Source organism: Fulmarus glacialis, unplaced genomic scaffold, assembly GCF_000690835.1.
Source record: "Fulmarus glacialis isolate BGI_N327 unplaced genomic scaffold, ASM69083v1 scaffold9368, whole genome shotgun sequence".
Classification (NCBI taxonomy): Eukaryota; Metazoa; Chordata; class Aves; order Procellariiformes; family Procellariidae; genus Fulmarus; species Fulmarus glacialis.
The window spans coordinates 72,532-88,173 of record NW_009228966.1 but is presented as its reverse complement, the minus strand read 5'-3'; the positions used below and the strand labels follow the sequence as shown (position 1 = coordinate 88,173).

At 40.7% G+C, this 15,642-nt stretch overlaps 1 protein-coding gene across 1 annotated transcript; it reads left to right on the top strand.

Moving 5' to 3' along the window:
* Positions 1-5,230: 5,230 nt before the first annotated feature.
* SLC10A2 (solute carrier family 10 (sodium/bile acid cotransporter), member 2) lies at positions 5,231-14,450 on the top strand. The gene is made up of 6 exons (XM_009583668.1): positions 5,231-5,652; positions 8,801-8,919; positions 10,052-10,140; positions 12,287-12,462; positions 13,075-13,232; positions 14,317-14,450. The coding sequence occupies exons 1-6, from the start codon at positions 5,231-5,233 to the stop codon at positions 14,448-14,450; spliced, it is 1,098 nt and encodes a 365-aa protein (XP_009581963.1).
* Positions 14,451-15,642: the final 1,192 nt, after the last annotated feature.

Here is a 15,642-nt window from a genome sequence, read left to right as displayed (position 1 = left end):
GCTTACGCTTTTGGCAGACTTTCGTTATTTGTCTCATAGCAGACAGTCCTTGCTGAACAGCATGGAAGTGCAGATTTCCCCTCACATACATATCAAAAAAGAACAAAGTTCTTTAAAGTCTGAGGCCTTTGCATGCTCTTACCTGCCGTTGCATAGTAACTACGTACTTTTGGGATGAGATGTTCTGTTCTATTGAAAATGCTTACATTTGGCTACTGAAGATGGATACACTGAAAGATTACACTTTCTGTCATGATTTAGGTAGGCAAGGCTGAAATGTATCAGAAAATACAAATGCACTACATATTTCTACTTGCATATTTACAGTTCTGACAGATCACAGCAGAACCATATCCCTCAAACCAACTACTTAGTGTGTGCAGCAGTTCAGCCATGGGTGTAAGATGCATCTCTCAGGGCTAGTACACCAGCAAGCTAAATTTGCCTGTAATCCAAGTACGTAACTCATCAGGTTTTTTTCCAGCTGAGTTCATCAACAGCCAAGTGCAAGAGCACCCATGCCCTCCATGTTTCACTTGAGAATCAGTTTGAGAGTCCAACAGGCAGAATGTAGATATACACACCAGACAGCGAAATGTAAAAATGTAAATGTAAAGATTCGTTAAGTCAGCTTTACAGCTGACTTTTCAGTATTCTTCAGAAGCTATCCTGAGCTAGATGTATTTTAACATCATAAGTTTCTCTCCTGCTCTTCCATGTTTCTTTTCTTAATGCCCTCTGTAAACTTCCAATCATGTAGTACAACTTTTTCCAAACAAACAAACAAAAAAGTCTTCCATCTATAGTTATATTAAAGTTTAAAGTTATAAACAAGGTCACTAATATTAGGTATAACTGCTGTCTCTCTTTTAAAGATGGTGGTAAAAAGCAGGTAACTGCCTTTAGGAAATCAATTATCTGAAAGAAAAGATTCTTCTAACCAAGACATAAATATACTAAGAAGCATCTCAGAGTCTGAATTAAGCAGACAGGGAAGATTCATAAGTCTCGTTAAGAGAAACATCACAGAAATAAGCACCAGACAACCATAAAAGACAAACTGTTAAATTGTCTCTCCCAGTGTAGGGCTCTGTATGCATTAACTGCTATTCATGTTTTATAACTGCTCGAGTTAATGGATAAATCAATTATCTAATTGTCGGCACAGAGGGACAGATCCTTACAGGTTTCATCTGCCCGGATTTGTTTGCTGAAGTGACACTAAACTCACTTGCACAAGCTGGCAACCTCATCACCACAAAAATTCAAGAAGACAGTTCAGAATACAGCAATTTGGTAGTTTTGGGACGCAAACGTACAGTTAGGCTGGTATTTCTCTATTTAAGTATTGATTGTTTTCATTTTTGAGGTATGCTGACAGTGTCTAGAATCAGACCGGGGATGTTAATCATCACCAAAATGCCGCCAGGCTCACTGCCACTTTCTTCTCTGAACATCAGTGACAAGTTCTTAAAATCACACTGAATAACATGCGCAACAAGAATAGGCAAAAGATGCCAGCTGGGTTCACAGGGCAGTACATAGTCCATCTCACCAGTTAAGCACTATAACCCAGGAGGAAAACAGGCGATAAAACAGAAGCTGTACGGCTCAGTACCTCTGACAACCATCTCTGAAATGCTGCTTTCTCTGATGATGGCAGGGAAAGTCACAGAGAGCAGTCGAATTTGGGGTTGTTGATCTATTTTCTCCCACTAGCCTGCATTTGGATTAAATCCCAGAAGCACACTGTAAAAAGCAAAACCGCCTAGAGGAATGTTTGAAATCCAGCACTCATGAGAGTGCTGTACCTCCTGCAACATACCAAGTTTTTAACTGTGCCTGTAAATATTTCAATGTCTTGGATATGGTTTTAGTTCCCAAACACAAGAGGATTTCTTGAAATAGATATTAGCATCTGTGCTAAATTGTGGCATTGTCAGCCTAATAATAAGTTGAATTCAGAAAGGCTCAGTTCTGTTTCCAGAAAGGATTTTTTGTGATCTAAGGTTTTATACAGTTCGCTGATGAACTAATGACTCAGAACCATCCCTTTTGCAATAGAGGAGAAAAAATGAAGTCAAATCTAGCAGTAAGTACAGATTAAGTTTACACTACCTGCTGACCCACAAAGCCACGCAGGTGAGTAGCTGATGTCCCGTTTGCCTTCAGTCGAGCCCGAAGCCTGAGCAGGAAGGTCTCCCCCTCCACTCCATTTCCAGAAGTCAAGCTCCAAAACGAGAGCTGGACACACTTATCTCTCAGCAGGGGCTGGAGACCAACAGCAGGGACACTTCCTCTGTGCTGTTTCTGGGGGACGGCATCGAGCTTCACGGCTCAGACATGCAGGGGGAGGGAGGGGGCGAAAGCAAGCCCCTGCGTGAGGCTCTGCCTGAGAAATAGCCGCTGTCAGTTGGAGATCCCTCACCTCCTCTCCCAAACCACTCACCCTGGGTTCCCACACCATTACAGACATTTACAGCCAAGGAAAGTCACCCCTGGTCCAGAGGCTTGTTGGAGATTTCAAGATGCTCTCGTCACAAATTTTATTTTCAACAAGAAGCAAGTTCAAGTGCAAACCCAGACTTTAATACAGGTTTTATGGAGAATCTTAATACAGGCGTGCTTTTAAAACCTAACTAGCCCTTTAAAAGACTTGGATTGAAAAATAAAAGCTCTTAAAACGTTCTGTTTGAAAGCAAGTGTAATAAGGAGAATAAGTATTCTGCCAAACAGAGATCTTGTAGCCTTCTTTTCCTTTCATCTACTCCTTATTACCTTGCTTGTTGTTCTATTAGACATATCATAGTCACACAGACGTGGCACTAATCACAGGGTAGAAGTTGCCAGCTGCCTGGGAGGATAAAGCTACTCTGACATTATCCCATCATGCACCCAACAGTGACTTAGGAGATACAGCCATTTAGCAGACCCACTTGTAAAGAAACCGGTGCCGTCTTAGCATGCTGGGAAATCCTTTCTAATGCAGTCAGCTCCCCGTCAACGGTTCACGGTTTAAAGTAAAAAAAAAAATAGCATCACCTATCGTTTTGCACGCTGAGGTTAGGCACAAAATGCTGAGGCTTTCAGTGGAAGTCTTGCTAGCTGAAGATAATTATGGCTTAACATGTTACCCTAGTAAAAAATATTTCTGTATTGAAAATTAAAGATGTTTGGGGGGCATCAATTGCACTTTACGTTTCGGACTTGATTTTAGTCTAAGATCTACACTTTTAGTCTAAGATCTACACTAAGATCTACACTACTTCTGTCCCAAAGCTTGGGTTACAGGTTTTGAAGCATCAAAATTCTTCCCTTGAAAACATTCCTAATTTTGGAGGAAGCCTGAGGGGTAAACCTTTGACCAACCAAAAAACCCAATGACTTTGGTAGGCTTTTGAAAACTTGAGACTGAGATTCACGTATGCCGTATAGCCAAAATTATCCCAGCTTTCTAGTGTTTTCTTGTTGTTGCTGTTGCTGCTGTTGTTTTGGCTTGAAGAACTCACCTGGCTGCTCTCGTGCCTTCTTTTGCTCTTGCAGAATATCAGTGCCACAAAGTTATTTTGATATCCAATGCAGGAATATTTGCACTGCATCCACCTAGTAGGGCGATAAGCACAGTAAAGATATCTAAGCACTGACTGATATATGATGTTTTTCCACAGGAAAGCACACGTGAGAGAAGGATGTGAATCAAGGCAGGGAAGGGAGAACAGGGACATGCAGCAGGAGGCAAATACAGTGAGGATGCCCCAAAGTTCCTCTGGTCCCACGTACAAAAAACAAAAGTTGTTAGCCACGCCATACAGCATGCCTAGTGCCCATCCTAGAGCTTTAAGACCTGAAAGGGATCCCAGGGAAGCTGCCCTGCCTCAGCCTCTCATCCCTTTTGACCCATGGGGATGACAGAGAACAAGAGCCACACCAAAGCCAGGCACAAGAAACCCATCTCCTAACCTTCGTGCCACACCAGGCAAAAATGGTGACCTGCACCCTCGCCCCCGGTGTGGATGCTGAATTTGTTGCCGCGCTGAAGGGGATGCAGTCAGCTTTTGGTGGGTACATGGCTCCACAGTGACATGCCAGCTCCACTGCCCTGCTCCCCACTCCCACGTTTGCCTCAGAAAACGCGTCTCCTTCCTTTTCTGCCCTCGCCACCCAACACTCCTCCTCTCACCACCCACTGTTTCCAGCCCAAGCTGGAGCGAAACCTGATTGCACCAGCTGCGCCTGGCAGAAGGTGCCAGGGGGACTGTAAATCTCCACCCACCCAAATAAGCACAGCCCATGGCTCCTTGCCCCCCCTCCCTTCCTTCCCTTCTCCTCTTTTCCCTGACTGATGAGCTCAGTGTGGAGGTGGACATGGCCGGGAGCAATGCGAGACACAAGCAGAGAAGAGCAGCCACCAGGTGGTCACCCAGTGCCCAGGCTGGAGGGATGTGGAGATGTCAGGGCAGCGGCGGTTCTCCATCTGCCAAAGCCAAAAATACAGGCAACATTTTAGCAGACTGTATCACAGCATACTTTACAGCCAGGGATCTTCATCGTCTTCAGGATTATGTGGAAGCTGAGAAGGAATCAGAAAGATTAAGTTGCATTTAGGAGCCAAAAGTGACACAAACGTGCATGCAGTCCTGTGGTAGAGTTATCACTGTACACCAGTTATAACTTCTGTTGTACTAGAAATATGACCAAATGAGGATCCCACCACATTCAAATGAGCCCGTGTGTTATGGTGAATGCTGCATCACTTAGCAAGAGTTGCAGCTTCAAATCCTAGCTCAGGACCTCTACTTGTGGTTTCTTGTGTCTCGGTTGCTCACCCCACAGACCCCTGCAATGCCAGTGACGGTGCATGCATGAGCGGCTCTCCCAAAGGCATGCAAGAAATTCCAAGAATGAAGTCTAAACTTTCTCTTCCTCCTGTGATTCTCATTTTGTGTGCTCAGCTACACCACAAGCCTCCTTTACACCCTTAAATATTAACACAGCTATTCTCTTGATGTGGGATTCCTCATTATCATATGAATAAATGATTAATTGTCACCGTACCGAGCAAGTGCAACTTTTATAACTATATGAATCAGCATGATTCACAGTAAGAGTGTTCAAGTATTTATTACACTTTATTGCTTCCTGGATCATTTAAAAGGAGTCACTGACAAACGACCATTTACACAGGCTTGAAAGTTTGCCTCGGATGTACTGAGCGGTTCTGTATTGCAAAATGCAGACATACCTTCTTTCCCAGCAATTTAACGCTAGGTCTTTGGCAGAAAACTCCACAGCTTGTCCAGCAAATGCTACTATTTGCAGTGGCACCTCTTGTGTGTTACCAGAAGATAATTTTAATGAAACTTTGAGCATAATTTTAAGTACTGTTCTAACAATCATGCTGGCTTTAGTGATGTTCTCCATGGGTTGCAATGTGGAACTTAGGAAATTCTGGGACCACATAAAAAGACCCTGGGGTATTTTTGTGGGTTTCCTTTGCCAGTTTGGAATTATGCCTCTCACAGGCTTCTTGCTGGCCCTGGTCTTTAACGTGCTTCCTGTTCAAGCTGTTGTGGTGCTGATCATGGGATGCTGTCCAGGGGGCACAGCCTCCAATATCATCGCCTACTGGGTGGATGGAGACATGGACCTAAGGTAAGAGCAGCCATTCTCTAAGTAGTTCATGTGGCTTTCTACAGTGTAAACTTTATATTGAAAAGGACTGTCTAAATTTTTTCTTACCTTCCTAGCCCATGCATGGTGAAACTTCCTTCTTGTAAAGATGTTTAGTAGTAAATATAAGCAGAATAACAAATATCCTTAGTTCATTGAGAATTCATGAGGAAAATAGCACAACAGAATTGTGTATAATAGAAAATGTCTTTATTTTAAATCTTCAGATGCTGCAGAAAATAGTGTTGATGAAGACCTCTAAAATAGTAAGGATTATGAAATCTTTGTTCAAGTTAGAACTACATTTTTGGTTTTGTTTCTTGCAAGATCTTGGGCAGTAAAACAAAATAAATAACAAAGGATTTTAGGACCTGAATCCTGTGTACAAAATAGTGGCTATGCTATAGTTCTTGAAGTAATGTTTCTTGAAAAAGACCACCTGTGGAAAAATATTTTCCCTCTTTTTGTGCTCTATACAATGAATAGAAAGGCATAGATTTTCTCATTGGGAACTAATACAAATGAAAATCATTTGTGGTAATTCTATCTGCTCCTGGCACCTTCCACAAAGTCCTCAAACTGAGGGAAAGTTTTACAGGCTACAAGCCACTGACTGAGGCAGCCCTGCATACAGGGTGCAATGAAAAAACTCCTTTGTGGCTAAGTGTGATGGTCTCAGTGACAGGGTGCTCTGAACTCAGAAACAGATATATAAGGCACCTGGCATGGTCTAGGATGTCAAACACGCAGGAGAAGTGAACCCTACTCTTGATGCAAATTCCATGGGGGGTTCATTAACTCTAACAGCTTAAAAATGAGCCATCTTTTTATCTTTATGTCCTGATTACTTAGCTCTAAAATAAACAGGATCATTTCTGTTTCCCTCAGAGTAACATAAATTGGAGAGTTCATCCAATTTATCATATGCCAGTCTGAACTAGAAATGGAACAAATAATAGAAGTAAGAAAGATGTGGAGCAAGGGTGAATAGACTAAGAATGTTAATATGTGTAGCTTTAATAAGACATTTTTTCCATCCTTTGAAAATAGTGAACTTTTCTGTCACATACAGGTGTTAATGTAATACCTGCTTTTGAATTATATATGAGGTCAGCTCTGCTAATCACCAACTTCCTCAGGAAAGGAGGAAGTGGAGGAAAGACCTATGATATTAGGAACTGTAAGACGATTTCAATAAATACAGGTCTAAGAAATCACAGATGGAAAGATATCTAGCACAAGTCTGAAATTCTGTCCTAATCTTTCCTTGGAAGAATACACTGAGCTAAACTATGCTTTCTCAGCTTCTTATGTTCAGAGTTGTGCCACTGAAATCAATGGTAAAAATCTGAATTGATGATGCTATAAATACGAGTAGGGTTTATATCCCATGATGCTGGCAGAGGGTCAGGTAAATTGAAAATACCTATAAAAGGTTATTCTTCAGGTAAAGACCTTTACCTTAAGAAGTCAAAGGCTTTTGGTCAGTACCTTTGTGACAATAATGCAGGGACCAGAGGATATGGGAGGTACAGCAGAGATGGCAATGCAAGCATCTTCAGTTCTTCTTAGGAGAATAACAGTGTAAGTAGCTTGGCTGGTTTCTGGAGCCAGCACAGTATTATAGAAAGCCTGCCCATCATATCAGACAAAGTTTGATTTTAATTAATAATATTTTACGTTTATACATAGCAACCAATCGCCATTGTCTATAGTCCTACTTCAAAACATCCCAGTGCAAACAGACCACAAATTAGAGCAGAAACTAATTTTCTGCTGCTCATAGAATCACTTCACAGGTGAAGTATGAGTTTTTATACCTTTCTTAGTAATTCAGACCCAGATGATAGCCTCTAAAGCTTCCCATAGGGACATCTGGTTTTGACATCTCTTGATAGTTCACAAGAACAACTGCTTCTGAAACACCATCTCATCTCCTCCACAGCTCCCCCAGGAGCTTCTGCAAGCACAGGGACTGGGGTTAGAGAACGTGCAGACTTTGGAGCAGGATGTAGGTGCAGGGAGAGTAAGAAGATGTAGGAAATATGTAGGTAGGAAAAATAAGCTCTTTTACCCATTTGGGGCTTCACCTGACCTTAATTATAGCCCCTGGTTCCTTTTTCTCTGTGTGTAGGAACTCTCTTGCCAGAGGCTCCTACAAAGTTCTGTTCAATGACTCTGAAGCAGAGAGTGACAGGAACCAAAATTAATGCAGATATTCCTATGGTTTCTGCATTAATTGTTCTAGATTTCTCTGGATCTGCCCAGTTTGTGGGAATGGGGTCAGTAGTCCCTTTCCTGAGGGCAAGTGACACAAAAGAGAAATCAGAAGTGAGACTTATAAAGAAGTTTCCAAAGTCCCTTATCTAGAACTCTCTCTCATTATTTTTATGTCAGAGGAGTGTGATTTGTAGGCATAATTTTATCTATTCTACTCAGATTCTGAGAATTTCTTCCTTATTTTAGCTGTCTTGTTTTTTCCTCCTTTTTCATTCCTGTAGCAGAATGCATCTTTTAGTACAAGGTGTATCAGGTCTGATGGTTTCAAGACTTTATATTTTAAAACAGAAATGCCTTTGCAAAAACCAAGGAAGTAATGATACTTATGCTCAGCTTCACTGGGTAATTCTCAGCACCTACTCTTTGGCCTAGAGCAAAACAAGCCAGAAAAGGGAATTTTATTACATCACATATCCCAGACAATGAAATATTTCTGGTTTATGCTGTTGACTTCGGAGTGGTATTTTAACACTTCAGAACTGCTGGTATAATGGCAAGCTCCATTTGATGACCATCTGACCTTGTCCAGCTTGCCACCCTCTCAGAAGCTGGACAGGCAGCAAGCAGACAGACTTGCCAACAGACCTTCCTGATGGCCGCCTCTCTGACTGCCTCATTTGCACTTAAAGTTATTGTTCTGTGGCTGCAGAACATGTTGATATTTTATGTTCCTTTTCAGCAGAAGCCATTCCTTCCATTTTAGCTTTTTTCCTGATATACAGGATAAATTGACTGTAGCCAGCAGCATTTCTTGCCCAACCTTTCATAAGTTGTTAAGTCTTAATAAGAAAATGAGAAAGATTATAGGCTAGCATGAGATGAACTGTCACTCTAACCAATTTCTTTGCAGCATCAGCATGACAACTTGTTCCACACTGCTTGCAATGGGGATGATGCCACTTTGCCTCTTTGTTTACACCAAGATGTGGACTGATTCTAGCGTAATTGTACTCCCCTACGACAGTATTGGTGAGTCCAGTGAACCAGCATTCTCTTCTGATTCTCACCTTTATCCCCCCACTAGTAACAACCACCTTTATACCATCATCCAGCAGAGTCATGAAGAAATGACCCCAGATTTTTAAAAAATATTCATCCTCCTACTTACCAATAACTTCCATGGGAATTAGGTACTTAGATCACTTCACATCATCTACAGCTCTGTAGAACAAAGACTTGAAGTCATTATAAATATTGTACAGATATTTATCACGAGATTGTGCATGTTTTTCTTTCCAAATGGTTTGGAGACGTGCGTGGTACTGGGATAAGACTATAGAATAATTCATACAGGAATAGCTGCTTCCCCTGGATGAAAGTGTTTGTAACAGCTTTAAGGCACAATCCTGCAAAGTGCTAAGTGCTGAGGCCATAATCTGACAAAGTACTTAAGCACATGTGGATAATTAAGCAAGTGATTAAAACTGCTGAGTCTCTTTGAAAAGCTGCAATCTACACCGCCAGGAGTGGCTTCATTTCACTTCCTGTCAAAAATCTCATCCAGCTACAAATTGAAAATAGTCAAAGTATTTAGAAATACATGCTCCAGTGCCTTGCAGAGCTGTGGCCCTAGTGCTTATCAAGTGCAGTCCCATGCTGTGCTGATCTTAAAAGCCAGCAAAGTCACTTTCATATTCTTCAATTTCATTTCCCATTGTCCTGAGGAAAAAAATCACATGCATTGCTTGTGCTTTCAAAATAAATAGTGCGGCGGGGAGGCCAAAACAAAAGAAGCTCTAAACCGGTTGTTCATATGGTACAGTAGCAAAACACCTGCAGACAAAATGAACATTTAAAATAGCTACTCACATCACAGGATAGTGATGATTAGCACACTCAAATTTCTGATGCAGGTGAACGAGCATGTAGCTCAGCAGAATGGCAATTACTTCAACAGGCTGCCAAAGATAACAGACTCTATAGAAAAGCAAAAGGGCAGGTGTGGGTAGAGCGTGCATGCGTGCTCTGGGGTGCGCATACCAGAAACACCCTCCGAAGGCTTGCTTCGTGCCCCCAGCTGCTCTACACGGTGTCTGTCCTCCTGTCGTGAACTTCTGCAAGATACGTGGGCTTAACTTCTCTTCTCTCTTCTTTTTTACAGGAATTTCACTGGTAGCTCTCATAATTCCTGTTTCATTTGGAATATATGTTAACTACAGATGGCCTAGTAAAGCAAAAATCATACTTAAGGTAGGATATATAAGGCTGAAGCATTAGTAATTATGGACAAATTATGGAATCAGTGGCACCACTGAAGCAGCACATTGCTATTCATAGTATTAGTATCTGACTTCATAAGCCGGGAAGTTTTCAGCAGAAAACAAATGAGATGCTGCGGAAATGTGTTGCTTTCACCCTGCACAAACATGCATGAGTTGCATACATTATTAGAAATCATCATTATCCAAAGAGCCTACTTTTGTCTTTGGCTACAACTGTGTTAGTAACTGAGTTCAGTTTATAATGTAAACTGAAATTGGAAGGAAAATCATTCAGGTCAACTGGAAGAAGTTTTTCTCTGCAAAATAACAAAAAATGAAAACATTCTGGATCAAAAAAAAACTTCCTACTTTTAAACCAGTTTATTGATTTTCTGGGGCAATTTTGAGCGTGAAGTCAATTAAAAAAATTTTGAAAATGTTCCAGCTGTTAAAAAAATCTAACAAAACTATTCACAAAATTCTACTATCTTTGCAAGATAGTTTCAGATGCATTAAAAATATGGGGGTTTTGGCAAATACTATTCTCAACAAAATAATAATCATAATAATAACAACAACAACAACAACTTAGCCGCATTTAGTGTTAACAGCAAATTAATCATTCTGAACATTAGGTTTAGGTTTAAAGTGATTGTCAGATGTGCTAAGTACCCTTGGCCTTTGTTAACCATTCTTAGTTAACACATATATTTTCTAAATTTTCTTAAAGAAAACTAATATGGCAACTTGTTATTCTATCTATACTTTGTTATCCTTCCTCTGTTATCACCTCAGGAAACACAGAACATAAATAAGGTCTTTTTAAGTCAATTCATTTTCTTAGACTGTTAGCTTATTGTGTTGTATTTTTAAATGCACTCACAGCTTACTTATGAACTTGGGTACTACTGAGTGCTGGTTTCACAACTGCACTACTCCTGTTTAATCAGTTAAGGGAAAAGCATGGACTTGAAGTCATGTGAAAAGAAACTCTACGTGCTCTCTCAGCAAAACACCATTTTATCCTCTTTCTTACCGAGTGGGTGAGCAACCCACAGCAGGGTCCGTTGACAGTTTGCTTTGTGTAGGACGATGAAGCATCACGTGAAGATTGAACCGTAGCTATCAGATTAAGGTCCATATAGTGAGAAATGGAGATAAGAGCACAAAGACAGTGTGCCAGGTGAAATAGAAGAGCTTGTCATGGCCAGACCATGCTTCTTCTTCCTAGGTGCATGTGGTTAATAGCTCAGTCAAACAAAAGTACTTGTTCACTCAGTGCTCTTAAAAAGGCTTCAGGGAAAGACTGATGAAGCCAGTTCAATGGGAATACACGTTTTAGTTGAGAATGGATTCTCCTAACTCCCAGAAGTCTGCCGGTGAAATCCTTGGCAACATATGCTGTAAGGGCAGACATTTCACTTGGATATTGAGAAGTGAGTTATCACATTTTTTGGCAAGCAGTGGTGAAGATCTCAGTATATTCAACCACAGCAAATAAGATCAACTCAGTGACTATGTCTATGTAGAAATGCTATACGAGCTCACAGTTTTCAAACACAAATTTTCAGCCAAATTAAAGATTTACTCCTCTGCTTGGCAAATAATTTCCTATCACTAACCATCTAGCGTCTAGTTAGCATACGCTATACTAAGCCCCAGAGTGTGACTGCCCAAGAAGTGGAGAGGAAAAGTGCATTATACTAGCTATTAGGCTGTCAGTTTCCCAACAACTCCGGGGAAATTTTTCTAAGGTTTCTAAGATGCACCATTCCTCGCTCACGTCACACCTGTGAAATTATTTTTAATCTCCAGTTCTAAGTGCAATTATAGCCAAGGCTTCAAGAGACTAGTTTTACAGGTATCTGTTATAGATACCTATTATAGTTGTGCCTTGATCTATGCCTGTAGTCACACATTGAAGTACCTCGTACATCTCCTGTTTGGGAAAAATGTCAGCTATCTAATCTGTCTGCCTGTTGTGAATTACATTGCCATAAACTTTAGGTTTTATGTTTAACAAGATGTTTCAGTGACTCAGAGGTACTCACGGGCATGTTTGACACTATGTTTGATGCCATTAAATTTTGTTGGGGTCTCTTACTCACACAGTCCTTCCTCTTACCCCCTCACAGATTGGTTCCATTGTGGGAGCGATCCTCATCGTGCTCATTGCTGTGGTTGGGGGAATACTCTACAAAGGCTCCTGGACTATCTCACCCAAATTATGGATCATTGGCACCATATTTCCAGCAGCTGGCTATTTTCTAGGATTCCTTTTGGCCCGCGTAGCGGGTCTGTCTTGGCACAGGTATGGAATTCTCTTTGACAAAGACCTGTAGCCTTTTTGCAGCTGTGAAAAAAGTTTTTATTTAATGATTAATCAATGCTGAGAATGCTCCCTAAACATTAGCTACGCTACAGAGTCACTCATTCCCCAACCCTGTTTCTGGGATACTATGTGTAGGTAAAATTTTTCTTGTGCACATTTTTATTTACAGATTCTGACTATACTATTTCCTCCAATCTTTCATACGTCTTCCTCTTGTGTGCCCATGTCCTACACTTCAAATGAGTGAAACAGACCTGACTTGTAAGTGGGTTGGGACTGCAGTAAAATTTCTCATGAAGATGCAGCAGCCTACAATTTAGAATATCATTACAAGAGAGGGAGATAGTGAATGCCACATTCGTGGCTTGAAGGTGGATCACAGTCCTCTACATTGCTAAACTGCCATAAATTATGTGTGTTCTGGTGGTAACAGCCATATGACTTGTGGAGTGTTTTGTTGTCTATGTGAGCTGAAGGATACTATTTTCTTAGTTATCCATTACTGTATGTTTCTTGCTTATCCAGATTACTAAAAAGCATAAGGACCCACAGGCTGTTATTTCACAATTGTCTTTGTATTATTCCCTTTAGATGTCGTACAGTGTCTCTGGAAACAGGCATGCAGAACACTCAGCTGTGTTCAACTATAGTACAGCTCTCATTCACTCCTGAACAACTTGAACTGATGTTTACTTTCCCACTCATCTACAGCATTTTCCAGCTGTTGTTTGCGCTACTAATTTTAGGAGGTAAAGTATAGATATTTTCTGTTACAGCATTATAATTGTTATTATTTTTATCAGTTTCATTTTTCATGGATATGGAGAAAACAAGCAGGGATAAGAATAATCAAATGGAAAATAGTTAAGTAAATAATGACCCAAATGATTACTGAGCATCGCCACTGTGCTGTGCCCTGTACATAACTAGGAATATACAAGGCTCAGTTCAAGATTTGGAAGACCCCTTTTTTTCAGCACGAGGGAAGGGATCTCCACCACTTACAACTGGGCACATGAGAATGCATTGAGCACAGGATTGTTATTACCCTTGGCTGAAGAAAGGCAAATGCATCTTCTTCCATTGCTCCAGCTGCCCCGCAGGGCCGACCCCACACGCATGCACAAACTCCCCCTCCTACCAGCTGTTGAGAGAACAAGCATTAGCTTCATGACTAATGTGAAAAAGTATCTTCCATTAGAGGTGGAGATCCCTTTTGCCTCCCACATACACCTCTCATAAGTTGCACTGCTGCTACTACAACTAACCTACTGAGGGTCGGGACCTTCTCCCTGCTGCTCGCACCTAAAACCAGCTGCGACTATTGAGCTCCTACTCCCAAACCAGCCATCTTATCCGACACCAGAGCACTGCCCCAGGGCCACAGCCTGCGAGGCGCAGCCCCGACTCCCACCTCTCTGGCAGGCAATGGCATGGGGATGGACAAACCACTTTGTCCCAGCTCCTGCCAAACAGGACTCACGTAGAAGTAAGGGTCAGTCCCACAGACTCAGCCAAGAGCCAAAAGGCTTCCCAAGGGACACAGGCAATACTTTTAAAAGTCACTGCACACAACAGGAACACAAAGCAGTCAATCACCAAATGCAGAATTTAAAATGTTTTCCTTGTTATTTTCTAAACATACTTTTCCAGTGATGAGTGCTGTTGACATAAAATAATTAAACATAGCTTTAAAGAAACTGTCTGGAGGTGTTGGAATGTTTTAGCAATATAAGAAACGAAAATGTTGCATGGCTACATGTTACTACTGTGTATTTTTCAGGCAATTATTATAATTTCTTTATTTAATACTGAATATATACCAATTCCCAGGCTACCGTGTTTACAGAAGACACCGGGTCAAAACAAAGACAGATGTCGAGAACACAGAGGAAAAAGAGGATTCTAAATCAACGTCATCACATGCTAAAATAAATGGAGGATTTGTATCAAATGAGACCAAATAGATAATTACCTCTGTTCCCACCAGCTGAAAAGATATAAGATATATTGTTTACTTAAAACTTTTTTTTCACGTGCCGTTGCTTTATGGAAATATTTAACAAAAGGAGAAGTTTTGCTGATGATGAACTTATGAAAGATTTCTACTTTGATTTTGAACACGGTTTCTGCCACAATTGTAGAATCTGGTTTTGACGCTAATTCCCTAAAAATATTTAATGTTTTATTACGGCTTATTTAAAGAAAGGCAGAAAAAAGGTGGGCTATTGCTAAAAAAACAAGCAGATATTTGCATTGCCAACACCAGCCCATGATCCTGCAAATCCATCTGCCAGTGTCAGCCCCCACACCAAACAAAGAGAAATCTTGTAAAAGTACCTGAGCAGCAACAGGAGTTGATGTGGAAGATCTGATAAGGCTGGAGGACTTTCACTGAACATGAATCAACCATGAAATTGGAACAAGCTAATAATGAAATAAAGTTTCATTTAGGTCAGTCTGGGCAGACTCAAGTCATTGCACTGTACTAATTGCTTGAAGCATTAATTTATTCTAAAGCTATAAATTTAACAAGTGCAAGGTACTTATGACTGTATTTTTTTGCCCAAAGTAATAGAAAGTAACAGCTTTGCATCTTCAGTCTGGGTCTTTCAGGTGCTGGAAACATGAACAGAGAGGCAAAGCTGAGGGCATAAGCCTAGAGCAACTTTAGTGTGATAGCTGCATAAAAGGGAGCAGGAAGAGATTTTGGAAGTGTAAGAAGTTATCAACTTCTGCACTGAAATGGAGGCATTTGAAAGTGGAACAAAATTATCCCTGATTCATCCAGGACTTTCACCAGTGTTAACATGAGGCAATAGTGCCTGCAGAGAGTTATGTATTTTCATTATTTTATGAACTCAATAAATTTGAACTTACCAGGTGTCTGTGACATGTAGACACTGATGTAGTTGGATACTTTAAGATTTTCATTATATGAACCACAGTCAGAAATAATTGGATGTACACACACATTATTTGTCTCTGAAAATTCAAGAGTACATATGGAAAGCTGTCCTAAGTGTGTGGAGAAAATTAGTATAATTCTAAGAGAACAGTGCAGTAAATTTTTTGCAGCTGTAATTTTTTATGGATACATTCAGTAACATTAGTCCTGTAGCTCTTATGTAAAGAAAACATCCAGAGAACTTCAGATGA

Bases quoted from the DNA above. Each gene is read 5' to 3' on its own strand.
- SLC10A2 (XM_009583668.1), top strand. From the start codon at position 5,231: ATGCAGACATACCTTCTTTCCCAGCAATTTAACGCTAGGTCTTTGGCA. The intron at 10,141-12,286 runs GTAGGATATATA...ACCCCCTCACAG, and splicing joins AAGCAAAAATCATACTTAAG to ATTGGTTCCATTGTGGGAGC. The intron at 12,463-13,074 runs GTATGGAATTCT...TATTCCCTTTAG, and splicing joins GCGGGTCTGTCTTGGCACAG to ATGTCGTACAGTGTCTCTGG.